This window comes from Podarcis pityusensis, assembly GCF_964106645.2.
Source record: "Podarcis pityusensis genome assembly, chromosome: 1".
NCBI lineage: Eukaryota > Metazoa > Chordata > Lepidosauria > Squamata > Lacertidae > Podarcis > Podarcis pityusensis.
The window spans coordinates 6,103,426-6,130,033 of NC_138028.1; the positions used below are offsets into that span (position 1 = coordinate 6,103,426).

A 26,608-nucleotide genomic window follows, 5' to 3' on the forward strand; every position below is an offset into this window, starting at 1 on the left:
ATAAACACAGTTTTAGCAGTGAGTCCGTAAGTGACTGTGGAGGCCAATTCTGGATCCACACATCCTTCCACAGTGGGGACATAGGTTTCCGGGCAGGAGTTGATCACCGTGAGGGTTTGTCAAGCGTGCCTTCCTCTTAGCACGTTTCTCCCTTTCGTCCTGAGTTCGAGTGTCTTCAAAGCCCAGGACACCTTTGGTCAAGGCTGTTCTCCAACTGGAGCACTCGCAGGCCAGTGTTTCCCAGTTGTCTGTGTTTATACTACATTTTTAAAGATTTGCCTTGAGAGAGTGTTTAAGTCAGTGTGAGAGAGCCAGTGTGGTGTAGTGGTTAAGAGCAGTAAACTCGTAATCTGGTGAACCGGGTTCGCTTCCCCACTCCTCCACATGCAGCTGCTGGGTGACCTTGGGCTAGTCACACTTCTCTGAAGTCTCTCAGCCCCACTCACCTCACAGAGTGTTTGTTGTGGGGGAGGAAGGGAAAGGAGAATGTTAGCCGCTTTGAGACTCCTTCGGGTAGTGATAAAGCGGGATATCAAATCCAAACTCCTCTTCTCCTTCTTCTTTTGCTGACCACCGGCACTACATATTCCATTTTTAAGTTCGGAATAGAGTAGTTGCACCCCAAGTATTACCTTCTGGAAATGTCTATCCAAGTAGGACTGGAACCACTGCAAAATGGTGTCACCCACCCCTAGTTCGGATGGCTGTTCCATTAGGATACCGTGGTCGATGGTATCGAAAGCCACTGAGAGATTGAGGAGAATTAACAGGGATACATAATACAGTTTCTGTTCCAAAACTGGGCCTAAACCCCGACTGGAATGGACCTAGGAAATCACTTTCTTCCAAATACATTTTAAAAAGAATAAAAAATGAATGAATGAATGAATGAATGAATAAATAAATAAATAAATAAGGGTGCTCTCAATGCATTCGGCTTTCCCTAAATGGGTCGGTCCAGTAACAGATATTTTATCTTCTTCTGTGTTTCCCACCCCACACCCACCAGGCGTTACTCCTGGGGCAGCAACATCCTTCCACGAGGCGGGTGCCGTGCTTCTTCCAGCTGTGACACAAGGCGACTTTAGCACCCAGCAAGCCGCAGGGCCAGAGAGGGTGATGGAGGGAGAAACACCAACAGTTTTCAGAATCTCCCAGCTGCCAGAAGACTCTGTGGCTGCTGCTTCCCCCCTTGCCACCAGTTTGCCTGTTCTTAAAACACCGGATGCAAAAGGTTGGTAGACTCTTCTTTCTTTCTTCTTGGCCGTGACTCCATAATAATATTACTTTTATTATTTATATCCCGCCCATCTGGCTGGGTTGCCCCAGCCACTCTGGGCAGCTTCCAATACATGCAAAAACATGATAAACCAGCAAACATTTAAAAAAAGAAAACACTTCTTGATACATGGTACAGCCCACAGCTTGTGTTATACGAAAAATACTGTTCGCTTTCCCTTATGGGGTATCTAAGAGCCCGTATAGAGTCCTTATGTAGGTTCTCTATTGGTAGGATAAAATAACAGAGGCCAACCAGAGAATATTGAGAAGCAAAGCAGCTCATAAGCCTGATCTTTATTGAACTGTTGCAACAGGGTCCCCTGCTCACCCCACGCAGGGAGGGAGGAGAGGAACCCAGAACAATGGTGCGCAAGCTTTTATATAGACTTTTGAAATTGCCTCCCCTGTAGCTCAAGACCACCCCCCAAAACATCATACATACATCACAGAAAGAGGTGGTCCTCAGCAGAAATTTGAGTGTGTTGCTTCTCTCCTGCCTGCCAGGATACCTGATAATGCCTTATCTGATTGCCTTTTCTGGGTAGCCTGGCCATTCCTTTGAGATGGTAAATACCGTAGATTCCGGCGTATTAGGCGACTGGGCGTATTAGACGACCCCCCAAATTGGCAGCTGCAATTTGGGGATTTGCTCAGCTCCGTGCCGGGAGAAAGCCGCCCGGTACGGAGCTGAGCCTGCCGCTCGCTGCTGCTGCTTCGGGCGCCACCACCAAGAAGGCCCTCTGCCTGGTTTCCTGTAACCTCACTTCTTGCAGGGAGAGAACTGTCACAAGGCCCTCAGAGCTGGACCTCAGTGTCTGGGATGAATGATGGGGGTGGAGACGCTCCTTCAGATATACTGGACTGAGGCCGTTTAGGGCTTTAAAGGTCAGCACAAACACTTTGAATTGTGCTCGGAAACGTACTGGGAGCCAATGTAGGTCTTTCAGGACCGGTGTTATGTGGTCTTGGCGGCCGCCCCCAGTCACCAGTCTAGCTGCCGCATTCTGGATTAGTTGTAGTTTCCGGGTCACCTTCAAAGGTAGCCCCACATAGAGCGCATTGCAGTAGTCTAAGCGGTGTAGACAATATTGTATAGCCAGTCACCAGGCCTTCCATGCATGTTGAAAGACTTCAGTTCATTCGGCCTTCCTTCTTTGGTTCTGTATAGCAATTAGGATGCCTCCAACTCTGATTCTATGACTAAACCAACAAACAGCAGCAATAGTAGGAAGAACTTTCTGGCAGTAAGAGTTTTTTGACAGCGGGACAGACTCCCTTGGGAGGAGGACCACGGAGGACCTTGCGGTCTTCAAACAAAAACATCTTGGAGGTCCCGGACCACAGGGAGCTTATGCTGGCCTCAACCAGAGCCAGGGCTTTTTTGGCCGTGGCCCTGATCTGGTGGAAGTCTCTGTCACAAGAGACTAGGGCCCTGCGGGACTTGACATCTTTCCGCAGGGCCTGCAAGACGGAGCTGTTCCACCAGGCCTTTGGCCAAGGCACAGTCTGACCCCCTCCTTTGGTGATCCTCACAGTACTCTAGCCCAATGGTTGCCATCAATTTGATTTTTAATTGATTTTAGAGTGAATTGGTTTTAGAATGCATTTATATCAATTGATTGTGATTTTATTTGAAGTGTGTTACTTTTATTGTTGTTAGCTGCTCTGAGCCTGGCTTCGGCTGGGGAGGGCGGGATATAAACAAACAAACAAACAAACAAACAAACAAACAAACAAACACCGTATTTTTTCTCTATAAGACTCACTTTTCCCTCCCAAAAAAGTAAGGGGGAATGTGTGTGCATCTTATGGAGCGAATGCAGGCTGCGCAGCTATCACAGAAGCCAGAACAGCAAGAGGGTTGCTGCTTTCACTGCGCAGCGATCCCTCTTGCTGTTCTGGCTTCTGAGATTCAGAATATTTTTTTTCTTGTTTTCCTCCTCCAAAAACTAGGTGTGTCTTGTGGTCTGGTGCGTCTTATAGAGCGAAAAATACGGTAAATAATAATCTGCCATGGATGCTCTAGTTGAGATTCCTGCATTGCACAGGGTTGGACTAGAGGACTCTTGGGGTGCCTTCCAACTCTATGATCCTGTGCAAGAGGTTGTTTCCTCCCTCTGCCAATAATCAATATTCCACCCCACCGAGCATGCTCAGTTCTTGTCGGGCTGTTTTGAGAGGGTTCCTCCCCTCACTCTTTTTGGGTGTTTCTCCTAAAGATTTTGTGGTACAGTGGTACCTCAGGTTACATACGCTTCAGGTTACATACGCTTCAGGTTACAGACTCCGCTAACCCAGAAATAGTGCTTCAGGTTAAGAACTTCGCTTCAGGATGAGAACAGAAATCATGCAGCGGCAGCAGGAGGCCCCATTAGCTAAAGCGGTGCTTCAGGTTAAGAACAGTTTCAGGTTAAGAATGGACCTCCAGAACGAATTAAGTTCTTAACCCGAGGTACCACTGTACTTCTGCAAGTCTAGAGGTCCCTGCCACCTGCTGATAACTGCGAGCCCCTCGTGCACTACCCTTCACAGGTGCGCCTGGTCACGCAGCTGCCAATCATCTTAGCATCCCGATGATGTCATGTGAACCGTTTTCCTCCCCCCCTTAATTTATTTATTATTAATGTCGCGATACATATATGAAATCTTTACACATTGATACATATACATTATTCAATTTTTCGCAATCAAATAATTGATTGAAAAATTGGAAAAAGTGGTTTTATACCGACAAAAATAGAGTGGCTTGCCAAATTATTGGAGTATTACAATATATCCAAAACAATGGGAGAAATTGGAAGGATCTCAAAAGAGAAGATAGACAGGGACTGGAAGGTATTTAAAGGATACTTGCAAAACCATATTGAAAAATCAGAACTCCTATTAGAATAAACAAGTTCCGTTCTAAATACTGAAATACTAAATAAGATTGATAATAATGTCTAATAGAAAAAGCATGAAATTAGGTTAAAAGTGTGTGAAGGAAAGTCACAGAAGTGGATAGAAATTGCAACTGAGTAGATTGGAAGTCTAACACAAAGGTGGGGTGAGGGGTGGTGGATGGTGATGGGAAAAGGAATTATCTGTGGGATTGAGTGTAGGTATGTTTGAACATTTTTAAGGACTGTATGAAATGTATGTTTGTATGCTTGTATATTCACAATATGTGTGTATTAATGTTGAATTATTTTAATCATAAAAACTAAATAATAAAAAAACGAAATAAAAAAAAGATACATATACATTATATACCTAAATTCACATTTTCGCATTTCATTATGTACCAACATTTATCCATTTCTTGTTTCTTGCCCTGTGTCTTCCCTCCACCCGTGTGTGACTTCCTCGTTATTATTTTGTAACTATTATTGAGATTGTAATTTTGTATCTTAATAATTAAACATTCAATCTTAGTGAACCGTTTTCCTTTCCCTGCGCAGTTTGAGATCCAGTGGTGCGGGCAAAGGCACAGCCCGTTGCGACCACGAACGGTCAGCTGATTTTATGCGCTGGCAGAAGTTCTGGCCTCTGCAGGAACTGCCCTGCACACCTGACATCATATAGGATGTCATGCAGAGGGCCAAATAGGGAGTCTGGTGCATTGGATTAGGCCCAAGGGCCGAGTTTCTCCACCACTTACCATATTTTTCGCTCTATAGGACACACCTTTTCCCCTCCAAAAATTAAGGGGAAATGTGTGTGCGTTCTTGAGCAGATTGATTTATTGCTCAGAGAAGCCTGACGTCCGGCACGCTTCAACTGCGCAGCTCTTGCTGGCCAGGCCTCTGCATTCCAAAGTCCACATTCCGATGCTCTGAGCAAAGCAGAGATCAACAGCGGCAAGAGAAAGACTGCAAAAAGCTCCAGAGCATTCTTCAGTGTGCTTAAATAAAGTCCACTCAGGATCTTAGCAGCTAAAAGCAGTTTTATTTACAGCAGACTATCCATTATCTATCACAGCGAACAGCATCGTGAAAACACGTCCTCTCTCCTCAAAAGCAAAAGTAGAGAGAAAAACAAAGGCTTGAGGCTCTCGGAAATGACGAACCTCCCCCCTCCCAACAGTAGGCAGGGCGTACACTCTGAGCTGTTTAACCCTGTAAGCTCAGGTTCTCCTCACTACAGAGCAAATGCAGGCTGTGCAGCTAAGCCCAAATCCAGAACAGGAAGACGGAGCGCTCCGTCTCACTGTTCTAGCTTGGGGACGGCTGCGCAAAGCCTCCGCAGGGGCCCTTCACCCCGCTGCCGTGCGGAGGCCACAAAGGCTGTCCCGGAAGCGTCAAGCCTTTGGAGTGCAGCGGGAACTTGCGCTGCGCTCCAAAGGCTTTGGGTCAGCGAAAGGAACCCGAAGCCTTTGGAGCGCAGCGCGAAGTCTCGCTGCGCTCCAAAGGCTTCAGGGATCTTTGAGGCTGGGGGTGGGGGAAAGCAGCGCTTCCCCCCACCGCCAACCCCACAAGCTCGGGGGGCAGCGGGAAGGCGGCATGCCGCCTTTGTGCTGCTCCTCAGCCTCTTTGAGGCTTTTCCCTGAGGAGGGAGAAGGGACTGACTGGCCATGTCAGTCCCTTCTCCCTCCTGGTCGAAAAGCCCGCAGGAGCTGTGCGCTCCTTAAAGGGTGCGCGGCTCCTGTGGGCTTTTGCGGGAGATGGGGGAATTCCCCCACCTCCCACAAAAGCAAGGAGAAGATCTGGGAGTAGTGCACAGGCTGCGTGCAGCCTGTCCGCTGCTCCCAGAGCTGGGGGGGGGGGAATCATATTTTTTTCCTTGATTTTCCCCTAGGTGCGCCCTATGGTCAGGTGCGCCCTATATAGGATGTAGTCCTATTCTCAGCTCCTGCTTCCATCTGCATTTTCCAAGCTGTAAAGGCAGAGGATCCAATTGAGATCTGAGCTCGCATTTCAGCCCAGAGCCTTCCCCGGAGGTTCAGTTCACTTTGCCTCATGGTGCACAAAAACGGAATACTTTTTGGTTTTTTAAAAATAATTTTTATTAAGTTTCTTTTTTTTTTAAGAATATTTTTTTATTAACTGACCAATCACATCAAATCAAACCAAATTACATAAATTCCAAATTACACAGCCGAATTTTAAATTTTTGTTGGGGGTACCCATATTTCAAGTTCCGAAGGGATCCAATCAACTTCTTGCTTCTTACTGCTGTGTTAATGTCCACGAATCTAACCTTATGATGTTCACAGTACTATCCAGTCCTTTCTTATTATTTTTCCACATCTCTTGTTGTTATTTTCATATATTTTTCCTTTCTCTTTGTGACCTCTGATAGTCTCCGCAAGCTGGTTAGAACAGTTTGTAGTCCTGCGTGGATATATATATTTTTAATCCAGTAGCCATATACAGACTTTTTCCATATAACATCACTTCCATACATCAAAACAGTCTTAGCGTCATTAATCTTCACCAATCTGCCTCCTTTCTCAAAACCTCTGAGGAGATTCACTAGGAATGCAGTCTGAAAACAAATCCGTTCTTCCTCCCGGCTGTAAATCCTTTGGCAAGATGGTGACTCCGAATTAATTGCTGAGCCATTCCCAAAAGCTCTTATTGCTTCTCGGTCTCCATAAAGCATACTTTTGGTTAAAGTTTATCTCCACACAGACCTTAATCATCCTGCTTGGGCCAGTTCAACCGACGGTTCTAATGAGGAGGGGTTCTTGTAAATCACATAGAAGGAAAGTAAAAAAGGTTTCCTCCCTCCATTCAGCCCCGTTGTCAACATACCCCGCCTTTGGTGTATCTTCATCGTAAAATATTCCTGTTTCTCCAGCCCGTCGTCTTCTTTCGCAGAGGTCACTTAAATTAGCAGACTTCACTCCCCTTCTTCACTTGAAATATGTGCATTTGCTTCTTTTGTAATTAATTATTCCAAATTGCTGCAGCTAGTGCGCGATCAGAGACAGCGTCCAGGAGAGCCGAGGTCCACACGGGGGCATTCTGCCTAGGGCCCTCACCCCCTTCTTTTGAATTAGGGGGTGATTTATGGGCACAGCAGGCAAGGGCAGTGTTCCCCATTTCCTTGGGGCAACAAGGGAGGCTGCCTACTCCCATAACAGCCTCTTAATTACCCTGTGTGGGTCGGAGAGATGGTATTGTCGCCCCCTGTAAGTTTCTTACAGATATAACGCATATGACAACAAAAGAAAAACAGAGAAAAAACAAAAGAAAAAAGACAAGATAAACAGAAAATAAAATAAAAGCAATACCTAAATACCTAAACAACCTAATCACCTAAACAACACAAATTAATTATTATTTAGATTTCTAACCCCATAAACATATTTTGGGCTTCATCTGAACCCTCCCATGTAAATTTCCTTGTAATTAAAATGTAGCAGTTTTCTGGTATCATTTTTTTTTAAAAAAACACAGTATTCCAATTAAGATAAAATTTCTTCACTTTCCTTTAGGTTCTAAATCTTTTTATGAAAACGGAACACTTTGGAGAGGGAAAATTTAAAAAACCAAGGGGTGCATCTTTCTTACCGCGCTGCTAAAATATTTAATAGGGATGCATTTATAATTAAGCTTGCTGGAAGCAAACTAATTGCGTGGGGACTCTGACGGTAATCTGTTAGCGATGGGCCCTTGGTGTGGCTCAGACCAGCTCCTTGGGATCACCACAAAGAAGAATTTGAATAATAATAATAAATAATAAATAATAATAAATTATTATTTATACCCTGCCCGCCCCTGTTTAAAAACCAGGCTCAGGGCGGCTAACAGCAAATATAAAACATGGATTAAAATGCGACTTAAAAAGAGCATAAAACAGAATAAAGTACAACATAAAATGCAGCATCAATATCAATAAAATTCTAAAATTCAGGGGTCATTTTTTTTTGGGGGGGGTGAACCCGGTCAGTAGACATCAAGTGATAACCAGGGCCAACTGGCCAAGTTGGTCCTGCTAGGGCCAGCAAGGAGACCAGGGAAGAATTTAAATGTGGGGTCCCAGAAAGGGTTTCTTCATAGAAGAGGAAAGGGGAAAAGGGAATAAAGGATCAGGCTAATTCAAATTGAAGGCCAGGCGGAATAGCTCTGTCTTACAGGCCCTGCGGAAGGAGATCAAGTCCTGCAGGGCCCTAGTCTTGTGGGACAGAGCATTCCACCAGGTCGGAGCCATCACTAAAAAGGCCCTGGCCCTGGTGGAGGATAGTCTGGCTTCCTTAGGGCGCTGGGACCTTTAAGCTGTTATTACAGTATTCATTTGAAGGCATTTACACACACAGACCCTGATGTTGGGAAAGATGGAGGGCACAAGGAGAAGGGGACGACAGAGGACGAGATGGTTGGACAGTGTTCTCGAAGCTACCAGCATGAGTTTGACCAAACTGTGGGAAGTAGTGGAAGACAGGAGTGCCTGGCCTGCTCTGGTCCAGGGGGTCACAAAGAGTCGGACACGACTAAAAGACTAAACAACACACACACACACACACACACACACACACACAGTGTTTACAAGTGAAAATCTGCATAGGGAGCTGGGTAATAGCCTCTTCCAGAACTCATAGCTGGAGCGTGTGATTCCTGGTGCTTTGACCTCCCACTTTAGAGATAAACTTTTTGGCTCATTCCATGTTCTTCTGGCAGTTAAACATTGTGTTTCCTGCATATAAAAGCAGATCTGGTGTGTTTTAAAAATTGCGTCCTACCCTCTCAGCATGTTATCTTTTTGCTTGTTGTAGAACAGGCACCCCCAAACTTAGCCCTCCAGATGTTTTGGGACTACAATTCCCATCATCCCTGACCACTGGTCCTGTTAGCTAGGGATGATGGGAGTTGTAGTCCCAAAATATCTGGGGATGGCTGTCATAGAAGCATGGAATGATAGAGTTGGAAGGGATCCTGAGTGTCATCTTGTCCAACTCCCTGCAATGCAGGAATCTCAACTAGGTCATCCATGGCAGGTGGACACCCAACCTCTGCTTCAAAACCTTCAAGGAAGGAGACTCCACCACCTCCTGAGGAAGACCGTTCCCCTGTCGAAGAGCTCATACTGTTAGAAATTTCTTAGAGAGATAGATAGATAGATAATTTATTACGGTCAGAGACCAGCTTATAAAACACACTTGGGGGTACAATCCCAGAAAGAGAACAAACAGTTAAAACAATGTACAACAATAAATTTAAAATTTATAAATGCAGTAAGCATGTTGTTGTTTAGTCGTGTCCGACTCTTCGTGACCCCATGGACCAGAGCACACCAGGCACTCCTGTCTTCCATTGCCTCCCGCAGTTTGGTCAAACTCATGCTGGAAAAGCCCCCACATGCTCCACACGGCTCTTTAAAGGGAGCGCTGAGCAGAGCCTCCCGCCTGCATTCGCTCCATAAGACACACACACATTTCCCCTTACTTTTTAGGAGAGGAAAAGTGTGTCTTATGGAGCAAAAAATACAGTATGTGTTTATGCCTTTATTTTTGGTGACTCACTGGTCCCAAATTTTTTTGCTCCTTGTTCCAGCCATTTTGGGATGGCAGCCACAGCACTTTTATCAAGATACGCATGCCGGAAGCTCATTCTTTATCCCCCCCCCCGAAAAAAGCACCACTCAAATCACTAAAGGAAATTAAAAGAAGATAAATGCAGCAAACAAATACTCTGTCTGGCTGCTCCTCAGAAGAGAATGCCAGGACCAGGACGACTGACTCATGATGATGACAAATCCTTTGGGAGAATACTTTGTTCCTAAACTCTAGTATGCAGTAAAGTTGCCTTAGTTAATAGCATCTGTGGGATGTAAGCCACTGGGAGCAGTCAAGTACAACATTCCTCGTAATGCTAGAGAAGACATGCCGGGTAATGTTTGGTCCAGCTAGTCGAAAACTTCCTGTTTCCTCCTGGCTGGAGCATCCTTCCTTTGCATGTGTCTAGAGGTGGGCGTGACCTTATCTGTCCAGGTGACAAAAGGACAAGTCACGCAGCACTCTCTCCCTATTTTTCACTTCCTTCTTTGTTTGACCACCTTCTTAGCTAGGAATGCTCTGCTAGCTTCTCAGAAGCACTGGGATTATTCCCCCATATGGGGTAGATCCACATGTACATATTTGTAACTAAATCTGCCTTCAGGAATCCAACTGTGAACTGATGTGAGTAAACATCTTTTATTGACTTTGAATAAGATTGTCGTGTCTTTATTCTTTTAAGAGCGATTAAAGGGAACTTACCAGGAACATACAATTCAATACTGAATTGTATAATAGTGAGAGGCTTACACAAGCCTGCAACCAGCTATCTGCTGTGCATGTATGAAAAGGGAATGTAAACTCTGCTACATAAAGAAACTTCCTAGCGCAAGTTAGGAAGGATATTAATAGACAACATAGCCTCTTCTGCCACCCTGGACGTTGCTTGTGATGTTCTTGGGCTAGTTTGTGCTCATTATCCTTTTTTTATTTATTTCCAAAACCGAAAAAAGAAACATTACAAACATCAAATTCAACATCCATATTCATTTTCTAACATAAACCTATTACATAATTAACTAAATTGAAATATACCTAAACTTCCCTTTGCTGTATACAAATACAACGCAGTTAGAAATTTTATACTAAAACTTTTATATTATAAATAATATTTCAAATTCCCCTATACCCCCTGTTCCCCTTGTGCAGGGGTAAGCAAGGAAATAATAAAAGAATCAGCTGAACAAGGATTAAATTATAACAACACAACAAGATGGAAGAAGTAAAAATAAAAATGAGATCACACATGGGTTTGTGCTCATTATCCATGTGGCTGTTGGGTACACACCAATCTCCTGTTTTCTCTTCCTCTTGCACAGGGTCCGTCACTGCCCTTAGTGGAGAGGAGGAGGAAGATGTTTCTGTTGCCAGCTCTCCTGCAACTCTGGGGGACCAGAGAACGCAGGACGAAGGGATTCTGGGAGCGACCGAAGCCATGACAGTTCCGCCGACCTTGGCGTCTTTGACGAAGAGGACCACTGTCCCAGCCACGCACCGGATCACCACGGCTGCAACCTATGAGCTTGATAGGCTGGAATCAGAAGGTATCTATGTTAAGGCCTCGGATCTCAGCGCCAGACCACCTGCTCTACGTGCAGAAGGTCCCCGGTTGAGTCCCCCTTAGCATCTGCAGGTAGGGCTGGGAGAGATCCTCCTTCCTGGAGAGCCACTGCCAGTCAGTGTTTTGCAAGCTTGGTTCCCCAGCTATGGTTGGACTACAACTCCCATGATCCCTGCTAGCTGGGGATGATGGGAGTTGTAGTCCAACCACAGCTGAGGACCTAAGTTTGAGAAACACTAGGTGGACAACACTCACGTCTGGTGGACCGCTGGTTTGACTTCGGTATAATAATAATAATAATAATAATAATAATAATAATAATAATAATAATTTATTTATACCCCGCCCATCTGGCTGGGTTTCCCCAGCCACTCTGGGCGGCTTCCAACTGAATATTAAAAACAGTACAGCATCAGACATTAAAAACTTCCCTAAAGAGGGCTGCCTTCAGTTGTCTTTTAAAAGTCTGAATGTCAGGTAGTTGTTTATCTCTTTGACATCTGATAGGAGGGCGTTCCACAGGGAGGGTGCCACCACCGAGAAGGCCCTCTGCCTGGTTCCCTGTAACCTTACTTCTCGCAATGAGGGAACCGCCAGAAGGCCCTCGGCGCTGGACCTCAGTGTCCGGGCTGAACGATGGGGGTGGAGACGCTCCTTCAGGTATACAGGACCTTATCACGTTCCCAGGTCCAGTACAATCTCAGTTAACTTGTGCGTTTTGACTTTGCACTGGTTGAAATTGTCCAGATTACATGCACACATTTAAGCTCTTTTTGCGCTGAGTTTTCCCGGTGTGGAGCCAGCTTTTGAACTCTCCTCCTTGCTTACTGCGCAAGTCCCACTCAGCGCAGGGACACTGGGATGCTCTCGCGAGATCTCACAGGAGCTCGGACAGCCCCCGTGAGATCTTGCGAGAGGAGCATCTCAGAGCCCCTGTGCTTAAAAGCTCTCTGCTTTGCTTTGGAGGTAAAGACCACTCAGAATGCTGGCTCTGGAAGGTAAGGATGCCTGACCAGGACAGGACAGGACAGTAGGGCTTACATTTTGCACACAGTCAGACCCTGGTACCGCCAGCCGAACGGATCAGGGAGTAGCCGATGGAAAGGTGAGAGCTGGTGGTGTCCACCTTCCTCTGCATGGAACAAGTTAAGATTTAGCAAGAGGTGTGGGATATAGCTATTAATGATAAATCAACGTGTGCCATTAAGGTAAGACGGGGAATATTCAGGAGAAATGATTTTGAGGAGATATGGAGGGTGTTTGTAGAATTTGTACTGTTAAAACGGAAAGGGGTCAAACCATCGCAAGAGGTGTTGAAATTTTGGGAGGTTGCATAGTTACAATGGAATGGTCTCAGTGGTGGGGTGCACATTTTTATTCTTATTTATTCTTATTACTTTGTCAAAACAAAATAATAAAAAATAACAACAACAACAACAACAATAAAATAAATAATAAAAGTTAAGATTTATCTGCGAAAGAGGATTCCCCCCCCCTTTTATGTTTTTGTCTAGATTAGTTGCTCTTTTACTGTAATATATTAGGAAAGGTCTTAATAAAAACTTATATTGATAAATGGATTTAACAGGAAATAAAGTAGAAGAAACAGCTGGATCTTCTAGTGGCCTGTCTAGTCCAGCACTCTGTTCTCACAGAGGCCAACTAGATGCCTGTGGGAAACTCAAGCACAAGAGAACCTCTCTTGCTTTCCAACAGTGGAGGCATAGGATCGCCATCCTGGCTAGTAACCATGGGCAGCTTTGTCCTCCCTGATTTTGTCCAGCCCAATTTTAAAGCTATCCAGGTTGGTGGTCATCCCTGTGGGAGGGAGTTCCATAGTTTAACTATGCACAGCATTCTTAGTTTTACTGAACCACCATTCGGCTCTACCCAGTTGAGTCTTCTTCTCCTTGTTTGGCGATCCCTTGTAGTCAAGTAAGATTGTCTTCCATGAGCACAGTCTTAACAGTGAGTCCGTAAGTGACTGTGGAGGCCAATTCTGGATCCACACCTCCTTCCACAGTGGGGACATTGGTTCCTGTGGGGGAGTTGATCACAGTGTGGATTTGCCAAGCGTGCCTTCCTCCTAGCACGTTTCTCCCTTGCGTCCTGAGTTCAAGTGTCTTCAAAGCCCATGACACCTTTGGCAAAGGCTGTTCTCCAACTGGAGCGCTCACAGGCCAGTGTTTCCCAGTTGTTGGTGGTTATACTACATTTTTAAAAAGATTTGCCTTGAGAGAGTCTTTAAACCACTTTTGTTGACCACCAGCATTACGCTTTCCATTTTTAAGTTTGGAATAGAGTAGTTGCTTTGGAAGACGATCATCAGGCATCCGCACAACATGACCAGTCCAACGGAGTTGATGCTGAAGAACCGTTGCTTCGAAACTGGTGATCTTTGCTTCTTCCAGTACACTGGCATTAGTTTGTCTGTTTTCCCAAGAGATGTGTATATTTTTTGGGAGACACCAGGAATCTTTTGAGGAGTTGGAGATGGCATTTATAAGTGGTCCATGTTTCGCAAGCATACAGTAAGGTTGGTGGTACAATAGCTTTGTAAACAAGCAGTTGAGTAGAACTGGGGTGGCCAGTGTTGTGGAGCACGACTCCTACCCCCCAAAAAAATCCTGGCCATGGTGGCTGCAGCGGCAGCCTGAAACATCTGGAGGGCACTGAGTTGGGGAAGGCTGAGCCCAGTTCCTGCTCACTGCGGCTCTGCTGCATCAGCTCTTGTTTACAACATGTTCACCAGAATGGTGTTATGAAAGCTGTTACCTGCCTGGGTCCTAGTGGGACAGATGGACTATGAATCATGGAGAGAGAGAGAGAAATAGGACGTTCCAATTATGATTTTCCTTGCTTGAGGGTAAGACTGGACTTGTTTCCTGCTTGTTCTTCCAATTAGCAATCACTCTTTGGACTGGGCTGCAGGCTTGTTCCTTTGATATAATAACCAGCATCCCATTTGGGCTCTTATAATTAATGTGCTAATGGGCTTCTGAGCAGGATTCGTTCCAAGGACTGGTTTCTCCCAAGCAACTTATTAAGAACAGCTGCAGCCTAGTGGGTGGTTTGTGGCTGTGTGTGTGTGTGCTGGAAGCAGTAATGCTTCTGAAAACATTGGAAAGGGAGCGTGGCTGGGGAAACCCAGCCAGATGGGCGGGGTATAAATAATAAATTATTATTATTATTATTATTATTATTATTATTATTATTACTATTAGTGTGCTATTATTCAAAAAGATAGTAAAGGTAAAGGTACCCCTGCCCGTACAGGCCAGTCTTGACAGACTCTAGGGTTGTGCGCCCATCTCACTCAAGAGGCCGGGGGCCAGCGCTGTCCGGAGACACTTCCGGGTCACGTGGCCAACGTGACAAGCTGCATCTGGCGAGCCAGCGCAGCACACGGAAACGCCGTTTACCTTCCCGCTGGTAATCAGTCCCTATTTATCTACTTGCACCCGGGGGTGCTTTCGAACTGCTAGGTGGGCAGGCGCTGGGACCAAGCAACGGGAGCGCACCCCGCCGCGGGGATTCGAACCGCCGACCTTTCGATCGGCAAGCCCTAGGCGCTGAGGCTTTTACCCACAGCGCCACCTGCGTCCCCCATTCAAAAAGATAAGAACCCATAATAAACAGCAAATAAAAAGCATCTGGATAGGCTTGTCTAAACAAAAATGTTTTCAGTAGGCACCAAAAAAGAGCACTGTACAGGTAGGGATGTGGGTGGCGCTGTGGTTCGAGCCTCTTGGGCTTGCCGATCAGAAGGTCGGCGGTTCGAATCCCCGCAACAGGGTGAGCTCCTGTTGCTCGGTCCCTGCTCCTGCCAACCTAGCAGTTCAAAAGCACGCCAGTGCAAGTAGATAAATAGGTACTGCTCTGGCGGGAAGGTAAACGGCGTTTCCGTGTGTTCTGGTTTCCGTCACGGTGTTTTGTTGCATCAGAAGTGGTTTAGTCTATGGAAAAACGCTGGCTCCCTCAGCCTGAAAATGCTCCCATCATCGCCAGCCAACACAGCCAGTGATCATGGATGATGGGTGTTGTAGTCCAACAACATATTGTGAACCGCACTGAGATCTATGGATGAATGGTGGTATATACATTAAACAAACAAACAAATGTGGTGGGGGCACAGGGGTCTCCCCCTCCCAATTCTACATGAATCTACATATGTGTCTCAACAGAGGCTTTCCCGTGGGGCCTCCCGATTTTCCTTTAAAAAAAAAAAGCTGCAAAAAGTAAGAACGTTTTTGTTCTGAATGCAAATCATTGGGAGGGAGATGCATGTATACGAAGAGAAAAGAATTAGAAGGCCATCTGAGCCCTAATAGCAAACTGTTTTCCAAAAAGCAAACGTTCTGCTGATTCTCTGCAGTGCTGTTGAAAAGGAAAATGAGTTTGCAAAGAAGGTCGTTTGGCTCAGCAAACTTCTACCTTCCCTCTCTCTCTCTCTCTGCATTTTCAAACAGCGCCCAAAGAAACCCAAACTTGCGTGAAAGACAGGTTCTTGTGTGATATATGAAAACTGCCTGATACTGAAACAGACCATTGTCTAATCTTGCTCAGGACTGTCTGTACTGTCTGGCAGCCGTGTCAGGCAGGGAATATTTCCCAGCCCTACCCGGAGATGCCATTGAATATTGACCTTCTGCAGTGAGCTTCATGGCCAAATAGGAATTTGAACCCTGGCCTCCCAGATTCTCCTCTGGTGTTCTAACCGCAATACCACACAGCCCATCATCTGGCGAATAACCCCTGCATGCAAATCCTAATGAACACACAAGCATTGTGGTGAGAAAATCAGGATGAATATTCAGTAAAGGAGGTTGTTTTAAGGAACCTTTCGCTGAGTCGGTAGAGCACAGGACTCTTGATCTTAGGGTTGTGGGTTCAAGACCCGCGCTGGGCCAAAAGTTTCCTGCGTTGGACTAGGAAACCCGAGTCCAGCTCTACAATTCTATGGTTCCGACTTTGTTGCATTTCTGCCTGCAGTTACCGTATTTTTTGCTCTATGAAATGCACTTTCCCCCCTCCTAAAAACTAAGGGGAAATGTGTGTGCGTCTTATGGAGCGAATGCAGGCTGCGCAGCTATCCCAGAAGCCAGAACAGGGAGAGGGATCGCTGTGCAGCGCTCCCTTTCGCTGTTCTAGCTTCTGGCTTAACCCCTCAGTCCCTTCCCCCACCTCCCGGAAAAGCCCCCAAGGTCCGCGATCCCTTTAAAGAGCCGCGTGGAGCGTGTGTGTGGCTCTTGGGGGCTTTTCTCCCTCCTTGGGGAAAAGCCTACAAGCGCCGCACACAAACTTCGTGCGGCTGGTGAAAGGGAGTGCTGAGCAGAGCCTGGGATGCATAGAGGCTCTGCTCAGAGCTCCCTTTAAATAATATATTTTTTTCTTGCATTCCCCCTCTAAAAACTAGGTGCATCTTATGGTCAGGTGCGTCTTATGGAGCGAAAAAAACGGTAGGTGACGACAACCTCTGCGCTGGCGAAACTTTATCTGGAAGACTGCACTTCCTCCCGGTGACCAAGAGATGGCAGTGTTTCCTATTGTTTCTGAGCAATTTAACCAGGAGCAGAGCGTTAGGGCAAAATGTTTTAGGAGAAAACAGAGCCATTCTGGATAGAATTGTAGAATTGTAGGTTTGGAAGGGACCCTGAGGGTCATCTAGTCCAACCCCCTGCAATGCAGGAATATGCAGACGCCCCATATGGAGAATCAAACCTGAAACCTTGGCACCAAGTTCTAACCAGCTGAGCTATCCGCTGGCCCCAGATGCCAGGCAGTTTGGGGCTGCAGCAACCCACAACTTCCCGATGAGACTTCCCGATGACTGCGATTCCTGCCTCTTTTTTGTCCCTTTGGGGGGTTCCCCAGCTGGAGCCCCCCCCCGACTCGTCGCAGCACCCAGCCATGACAGCGGCTAGTTGCCATTGGTAGCACCATGGTGTTAAATGTGTCCTTGCATCAATACGCCTGGTGTTTTGTTTTTAAATGGGAGTAGCCGCGCAGCCCTTCTCGAGCAGGATCAGGACTGCAGTCCTTTAATCCTTTCCCTCCATGTGACCCTGGTTAAAATAGTTGCAGGAATTTATGTATAGGTTGAGGGGGGGTTGCCCCTCCAGCAGATATCATGTGCATGCAGCCCACTACCAAAATTGGCACAATCGCTTTTGTGACTTTTGTGATTTGTCCCCACAAAACACTTCATCACAGTTTCTTCCTATCTATTCAAAGGGCCACAATACCAAATGCTAACAATTCACTGATAAATGTATCTCTGTACTGGCTCACTGGGAAAACTTCAGAAATTCATATAGACATGTGAGCTCAGCTACTCAGCAGCCCCTCTGCCTGAGTGATAATCCCTGGCATCCTGATACCTGAGTGCCAGACAGGTATTTCAGAAATAACAAACCCAGATGAAGACAAAAGGGTGTGATTAACTTGGCTGGGAAACAGGGAAATGTAAGATCTCTTTTGTACCACTTGATGGGTGTTTGGTGGAGGGCAAGGAGAACCATGGGGCAGGGTCCAGGATGCTCAGATTACTGCCACCAGACCTCCCCTTTCATGATGTAACCATGATGTATGAGTGATGTAGTTTGGGGGGGGTGTACCATGGGGATTAGCAGCTAATAAAAGTTTGGGGGCTCTTTTGTTCGGGGCTTCCATCTTGTTCCGCCTTGTGGCAGGTGGGAGTCCTGTCGCGACCGTCTTCAATCAAGACCAAGCCTCCTGGCTGCTGCTTTGCTCTGGTATTCCTGGCTGGTGTCCTTGTTTTTTGTCCAAGGGAGCCCTCAGATTTCACCATTAACAAAATATCATCATCATCATCATCATCATCATCATCATCATCTCCAGGCTGGGCTCCTCCATGGAGGAAATGGCTACTAGCTACTTACGATGGCTTGGCTTGGCTTCCACAGTCAGAAGCCCCCAAGAGCAGAAATGGTCAGAAATACTGAAAGGGAAGGGAGTTATTAAACCGCTTCTTAAAAAAACATCTTTAGACCCAGCCAATTTGGCCAACTATCACCCAGTCTCAAATCTTCCATTCTTGGGCAAGGTGATTGAGCGAGTGGTTGCTGAACAACTCCAGGCACGCCTGGAGGAAGCGGACCTTTTGGATCCCTTCCAGTCGGGATTCAGGCCTCACCATGGGACTGAAACCGCCTTTGTCGCGCTGGTCAGTGATCTCCGGGGGGCTAGGGACAAAGGTGAGAGCTGTTTCCTAGTTCTGCTGGATCTCTCAGCGCCTTTGACACCATCAACCATAACATCCTTCTGGACCGTCTAGAGGGGCTGGGAGCTGGGGTATACTGTTATACAGTGGTTCCGCTCTTTTCTCCTGGGCCGTGTCCAGAAAGTGGTGTTGGGGGATGAGTGTTCAGACCCCAGGGCTCTCACTTGTGGGGTGCCTCAGAGATCTCTCCCCCATGCTTTTCAACATCTACATGCAGCTGCTGGGAGAGATCATCAGGGGGTTTGGGCTGGATGTCTATCAGTACGTGGATGATACCCAGCTCTACCTCTCTTTCAAATCAGAACCAGTGAAGACGGGGTATAAATATATTATTATTATTATTATTATTATTATTATTATTATTATTATCTGCCCTGGATGCTGTAACTGAGATTCCTGCATGGCCTCTAGCACAACAAAATGGTCATCACCCGTCCAGCCTTTCTGTTCCACTTTGCTGCAGCCATCCCTCTCGTGGACTCTGGTTATATCAATGGACCGCTGTGTCTTTCTCAATATTGTGCTTGTTCTTCTCTCTCCTGCCTTTCTATTAATAAATATTTTTTTTATTAGATTTTCCATTAAAAAAAAAAAATATGACCAGAGATTCTCCGAGGACTGGAAGAAATTTACAGAGTATATCAAACATTTCTGTGATGAGCAAATAACGTTCGTTGGCTTTCAAGAAGCTCTGTGAAATTACTGTTAGAAATATTGTTTAAAAAATATGATGTGATTAAGAGTATTTGAGTGCAATATAATATTGGGAAATGTGAGACGAGGATAAAAAATAAATGGAAAATTATCAGACAAGCTGAGGGAAGTTCTGGAAAAAAGGGTTTAAGTTAAAAATGGATGTATAATTTTGTAAAAATGTTTTTTTTTATGGCCTTTCTAGAGGTAGAGGAAGAGGAGGAGGAGGAAGAAGAAGAAGAGGAGGAAGAGGAGGAAGAAGAAGAGGAGCCGGAGGAGGAAGAAGATGAGGAAGACGATGGCAACGAAGAGGAGAGGGACCCAAATTCCATGGACGAAAGCTTGGACGAAGACGCTAACCTGTCCAGCTTCACTCTTCCTGGGGAGGCGTCTCATGAACCCCTGGAAGGGCTTGAGAACCCAGCCGGGGAGCTCTCTGGGGTCTCCTACCAGGTGCCAAGCGCCATCGAATGGGAACAACAGAACCAAGGGCTAGGTAAGCAACATGCGTTCTCTGCTGCGGCGGGCAAGTTTTGCGGCAGCGATCCGTCCCAGTCCTTTTCTGAGCACAATTCAAAGTGTTGGTGCTGAGCTTTAAAGCCCTAAACGGCCTCGGCCCAGTAGACCTGAAGGAGCGTCTCCACCTCCATCGTTCTGCCCGGACACTGAGGTCCAGCGCCGAGGGCCTTCTGGCGGTTCCCTTGCTGTGAGAAGCGAAGTTGCAGGGAACCAGGCAGAGGGCCTTCTCAGTGGTGGCGCCCACCCTGTGGAACACCCTGTCATCAGATCTCAAAGAGAAAAATAACTACCAAACTTTTAGAAGACATCTGAAGGCAGCCCTGTTTAGGGAAGCTTTTAATGTTTAATAGGTTATTGTATTTTAGTGTTTTGTTGGAAGCCGCCCAGGGTGGCTGGGGAAACCCGGCCAAATGGGCGGGGTATAAATAATAAATTATTATTATTATTATTGAAAGTTTGCCGGGGGTGGGATTCATTCTCGCAAACTGAACACCCGCACCCCAAAACCCCGTTGTAAATGTTTCAGGCAGCAGCTCAGAGTTAAGCCAGATGTTTGGCTGTGTAGGCGACCGACACCCTGTTTTGCACCCTGACTGAAACGCCGTTCCAGTTTAGGGAATTTGACATGCTGCGATGTTTGCTTTGCACTGGGGCCACATTACAGGTGTTTGGAGCCTGTTCTTTGGGGGATTCTGGGTTCGGGAAGACATCTAAATATGGCTGGGCAAACCTGTCCATTCCAGTGCATCATTTCCTCACTTTTTTAAAAATATTAAACCATGCTTCTAGCCGTCATGTTGGGTGTTTGTGCACAAGGCAGCAGCCGGGAAGGACTTCCAGCGTTTGAACCACTGTTCTGTTTGTTTTCTTTTTCTATTTCCTATTTCTCTTGTTTTGTCTTGGTATTTTTAACATTCATAAAAAGCTGGGGGGGGGGGGCAGTGGCGGTGTGGAGAAAGAATTCCTTTTCATTGGACTGAGAGGGACACAAACAGGAATGGGACGGTCAGAGGAGGGGAGTTACTGCGGGAAAGGCAGGGTAGAAAGGATTTCCTAGGTGGGAGATGAGAGGGTCTATATCTCTGTTTGTGGATAAATGACAGGATATATATGCTATAAAGAGAATGAAGGGCCTTATAGATATTTTCCCCCATTTTGCCCCCTCTTGCTTTTATATCTTTTGGTTCTTTTTAATATTCTTGTTCTCCAAACTAGTTTGATTCTTACTGTATTTTACGTCAAAAATTGCCAATATATATATATATTTAATGGAAAGAGTGAGGTATAATAATAATAATAATAATAATAATAATAATAATAATAATAATGGAGGGAGATGGTCCTTGAGTTATTGGGATCCTGAACTGCACAAGACACAAGGTAAAATGTGGGGAATAATAATAATGATAAATAATAATAATAATAATAGTGGGAGGTGGTTCTTGAGTTATTGGAGCCCTGAGCTTCACAAGGCTTTACAGGTAAAAAAACACACTTTTAATTGGACGTGGAAACTAACTGGTAGCCAGTGCAGTTGCGCCCGGAATCATACAGTGGTACCTCAGGTTACATACGCTTCAGGTTACACACTCTGCTAACCCAGAAATAGCGCTTCAGGTTAAGAACTTTGCTTCAGGATGAGAACAGAAATTGTGCGGCGGCGGCGTGGCAGCAGTGGGAGGCCCCATTAGCTAAAGTGGTGCTTCAGGTTAAGAACAGTTTCAGGTTAAGAACGGACCTCCAGAACGAATTAAGTACTTAACCTGAGCTACCACTGTATTTAAAAAACCAGAACAGAAATAGGAGCATTATGTGTGACGTAAGTGTCTTGCGAAAAGTTTGCGTAGCAGCACAAACATCAACGCACCATGTTCCTATCATCGCGATACCTTCCTTCCGTTTATGATATTTTGCCCTTTTTGTGTGGGTGGGTGGGCCATCTTGAGAGAAAGGGATATGAAAACCTCCCGCAGAAGCCTTTCGTTTCGGTAAACAAATCAATCACATTTTGTTTGCCCTGAGACCCCGAGAGAGGGTTGCGCTGGAATCCATTAGGAAAAAAAAAAATGTACGAAACCGTGTAGTTCTGGGTTTCCAATAACAGGATAATTGCCTCTGACCTCGAGCGGCCGTTGCTTTTCAAAACTTGGAGATCGGCATTAATCAGCGGGGGAATCGATAGAGCGGGTTTTTCCAGAGAGGTCGTTCTGGCATTGGTACCTGATAAATAGAGATCAAAGCGACTCCCAAGCTCCAAACTGTTTCCCATTAGTCTATTAGCAATTTGGAACCACCTGACATTTTGCTGTCAGCAGCGGCTGGCCAAAAAGGTTTATTGATCCGTGGGGATCGTGGCACAGTCTCCTCCAACCTGGTGCCCTCCAGCTGCCAAGAAGGACATTGGAAAGCTGGAAGGTGTGTAGAGGAAGGCGACCAAGATGATCAGGGGTCTGAAAGCCAAGCCTGATGAGGAACGGTTGAAGGAGCTGGGGATGTTTAGCCTGGAGAAGAGAACGCAGAGATGACATGATAGCCATCTTCAGGTATCTAAAGGAGGATGAAGCAAGCTTGCTTTCCGCTGCTCCAGAGGGCCGTGGATTTCAATTACCATATTTTTTGCTCTATAAGACTCACTTTTTCCCTCCTAAAAAGTAAGGGGAAATGTGTGTGCGTCTTATGGAGCGAATGCAGGCTGCGCAGCTATCCCAGAAGCCAGAACAGCAAGAGGGATCGCTGCTTTCACTGTGCAGCGATCCCTCTTGCTGTTCTGGCTTCTGGGATTCAGAATATTTTTTTTTCTTGTTTTCCTCCTCCAAAAACTAGGTGTGTCTTGTGGTCTGATGCGTCTTATAGAGCGAAAAATACGGTGCGTGAAAGTAGAGTGCAACTAAATTCAGGAGGGAAATTCTAGCAGAAAGACCTGTGGAATGGACTCTCTGAGGAGGTTGTGGGTTCTCTTTCCTCAGAGGTTTTTAAGCAGAGGCTGGAGGGCCACTGACGGCCACTGATATGATTCTATTACTGCAGTATTGCGAAAGAACGATGTCAATCAATGTTGGATGATCTCCTTCTACCGGTCCACAATAGAAAGTGTCCTTTCATACTGCATCATGGTGTGGTACGCTGGTTTGACATCAACTGATAGGAAGTGCTTACAGAGGGTGGTGAATACAGCACAAGATATTATGGGCTGTCCTGTGAATCTGCTGGATGAAATAGCGGAAGAACGTTGCCTCAGGAGAGTGAGGAAAATTCTCAGGGATGGTTCACACCCTGGCTGGCACTTTCTTGATCTCCTCCCCTCAGGCAGAAGGTATAGAAGCATGATTAGTCGTGCCAACAGGGTAAAGAACAGCTTCTATCCGTGGGCTGTTAGGCTGCTGAATGAAAAGATAACAACAGGGCAACTGACTTTTGGGTTTGGTGGGTGTGCGTCAGTAAAGGAGGAGAATTAAGACTAAGAGAGCTGAGTGGGGGGTGCTCGCGTAATCTCACTGTATACAAGTTGTACAAGTGACAATGAAGTATTTAAATATCTTCAATTTCCCATTAGACCCAGCCCAGCTTAGCTTGTCCCCTAGCTCCTAATCATGGACTCTGTTGTTGTTGTTGTTGTTGTTGTTGTTGTTGTTGTTGTTCTTCTTCTTCTTCTTCTTCTTCTTCTTCTTCTTCTTCTTCTTCTTCTTCTTCTTCTTCAAAAGTAAATCAAACAGATCAATGCAATAAAAATAACAGGCACACAAAAAAGCAGTGCAGGATATCCGAGAGAAACTTAAGATTAGGTTTGTGGTGTGCTTAAAGACCATTAGGGAAACCAAATTTTACATTGTCCCAGTGCCAGATTTACGTATAAGCTAAACAAGCTATAGCTTAGGGCCCCACTCTCTTGGGGGCCCCCAAAAAAATTAAAGAAAAAAACACACCACTGGATGTAGATTTCAAAATTACTTAGATAAAATACATATTTTGTTATGTGCGAATGGCTTTAGATGCCTATTAGGTCCATCAATTACCATATAGCATATATTCAACACAAAAATCAGTGAGAATTTGTTGTTGACAAAGGACAGCTGGACATATAAAGGGCCTCATTACCTTCAGGAGCTTAGGGCCTCATCAAACCTAAATCCGGCCCTGACACCTGTACAGGGAAGTTTTTTAATGTTTAAAGTTTTATTAAGTTTTTATATATGTTGGAAGCCTTCTTATTTTCTTATGGACTGAATTTCCCCCTCCCCACCCCTAATTGTTGCCTAAGATTCTTGTCTGCAGGCTAAGGCAACAAGAAGAAAGGAGCGACCACTTTTAAGGCTCTAGTCCTCAGCCTCTGATCTCAACGCAGTGCCGGATTTACGCATAAGCTAAACAAGCTATAGTTTAGGGCCCCGCTCTCTTGGGGCCCCCCAAAAAATTATAGGAAAAAAACCTGGGTGTACATTTCCAAAATATAAGATAAATTAAAACCTACATACAGCAACAGTGTTTTGTGTTGTGTAGGCTCCTATGATGTAAGTCATGGACCCCGCCTGCTAGCCTGCTCCCTCAAATATCACTGGTTTGCTCCTTTCTATATATAGGGTGCCTACATTCTGCATGGACTGGTCACATGGCAACATGTGGCATGCGGCTGCAGACTGCAGTCCAGCACAGTTCCATTCAGGTCAAGCTGTTGCACCTGCTATCTAATATTACAGAGTGCTTGCAGACTGATGATCAGGCAGCATAAACTAAGGGTATGAGTCTTATGCCTATTGGTTGATTTCATGTAATACATAATTTATTTATTTTGATCCCATTATAAAAATATTCATCTTTATTATTTAGTAGGCCTATACAGCGGTACCTCTAGTTGCGGACTTAATCCATTTCAGGGTGCCGTCCACAACTAGGGCGTCTCTTCTGCACATGTGCGCGGAGCGATCGAGTGCTTTTGCGCATAGCGTGCATAACGCTTCTGCGCATGTGTGCGTGGTGAACCCGGAAATAAACACTTCCGGGTTTGCTGCATTCGTAAGCTGAAAGTCCGTAACAAGAGCGAAATGCAACTAGAGGTAAAGGTAAAGGGACCCCTGACCATTAGGTCCAGTCGTGGCCGACTCTGGGGTTGCGCCGCTCATCTCGCTTTATTGGCCGAGGGAGCCGGCGTACAGCTTCCAGGTCATGTGGCCAGCATGACTAAGCCACTTCTGGTGAACCAGAGCAGCGCACGGAAACGCCGTTTACCTTCCCGCTGGAGCGGTACCTATTTATCTGCTTGCACTTTGACGTGCTTTCGAACTGCTAGGTTGGCAGGAGCAGGGACTGAGCAACGGGAGCTCACCCCGTCGCGGGGATTCGAACCGCCGACCTTCTGATCAGCAAGTCCTAGGCTCAGTGGTTTAACTCACAGTGCCACCCGCATCCCTGCAACTAGAGGTACCACTGTATTATTATTTACTCGTACAGTTCCCTATTACCCCCACTTGCTACTATAATACTATATATAAATATTATAATCATATTAAATATTTTACATACTTATAAAGGGCCCCATTACCTTCAGTAGCTTAGGGCCCCATCAAACCTAAATCCAGCCCTGTATTGTCCTGTGGAGACCAGAGTCCTGCGTGTCTGTATTTGTCGTGTATAAGGTACAAAATGTAGTGAAATAGCTCTGAGCATGCAGATCTGAGCTTGTAGCGAGGGGGCTCAGGCATGCCTATCTAGGTGAGTTAACATGGCAAAAGGGAACAGGAAAAGCAGGAAACGTAACTTCCTTCCTTCCAGGTGAGGGGCGTGGCCTTATTGAGTCTAGGAATACACCTCTGTGGTCTTAACCCTTTCATGCATTAACTAGCTCCGTGCCCTCTGGTTATATTTGACTACAATTTCCCACACGAGCTTCAGAGCTTCTGAATGACTCATGAGATCTTAGCGACACTTTCACCTTTTTTTTGAAAACCAAATTTTCATTTTCCTCCGCTCAGTTGCACAAACTCTGCTCTGGTTCATTATCCCCCATTATCCCTTTGAATCTTAATGAATAGCTGCGGTTGTAATTGCAGCCTTGGTGGGAAATGTCACATTAACACCACTCTGTGTTTACAAAGCCCTGGCGTTTCTCTAAACGGGGAAAGGTGGAATAATTATTGCTTTCACTCGGTCCTGTGACGGATATGTTAAAAGCCGGCGCTCGTGAGAGAGGAGCTTCCCTGCGATTAAGGGAACCAGGAAGTGTCTGTCAAAAGTCTGACACAATGCGTTGATAAATTGTTTTGCATGGTGTGCGGCCAGCATCCGATTAGGACCTGGGAGACAAGGGTTCGGCTCCTGCACTCAGCCGGGAAATTCATACGATGACCTTGAGCTAGACACCATCTCTCGGTTGCGACAGTAAGAACACGGAGGGAGGGAACCAGGAACACTGCCTTGAGCTATTAGCGGGAAGATTGGGATGTTAATGTAACAAGTAAATAAAAATAATAATAAAATCATAGAATGCAGGAATGTGTAGCTGTCCCATACAGGGATCAAACCTGCAACTTTGGTGTTATCAGGACTATGCTCTAACCCACTGAGCTATCCAGGCTTCATGTAAAACGTGGGAAGGTTTTCTACCACAGTTTTACTCGGTTGTCTTTGCTATTTAAAATGTGTGGTGTGGTGTAAGTGGGCATTATTGTCTTGGAAGATGTTTATTAAGGCCAATTCTGGGGTGCTTTCTAATACTTGCTTGGTTATTTTACTTATTTCTCGTATGGTTGTTGTCCAGAATAGTTGGATTCTGGGGCACTCATCTTTCACCCCCCTCCACCTCTTTCCCCCTTTTCTCCCTAATGTCTCAACAAATGAA

At 45.7% G+C, this 26,608-nt stretch overlaps 1 protein-coding gene across 3 annotated transcripts in view; it reads left to right on the forward strand.

Moving 5' to 3' along the window:
• Positions 1 to 26,608, forward strand: part of ARMH4 (armadillo like helical domain containing 4) — a 55,703-nt gene that overhangs the window by 17,353 nt on the left and 11,742 nt on the right. Inside the window, exons 3-5 of one of the 3 annotated variants that reach the window (XM_080971564.1) lie at positions 1,010 to 1,234; positions 11,080 to 11,304; positions 19,463 to 19,753. In XM_080971564.1, coding sequence (XP_080827690.1) covers positions 1,010 to 1,234; positions 11,080 to 11,304; positions 19,463 to 19,753 — 741 coding nt within the window. The remainder of the gene's footprint in view (positions 1 to 1,009; positions 1,235 to 11,079; positions 11,305 to 19,462; positions 19,754 to 26,608) is intronic. The other 2 variants (XM_080971565.1, XM_080971566.1) reach the window with 2 other exon arrangements.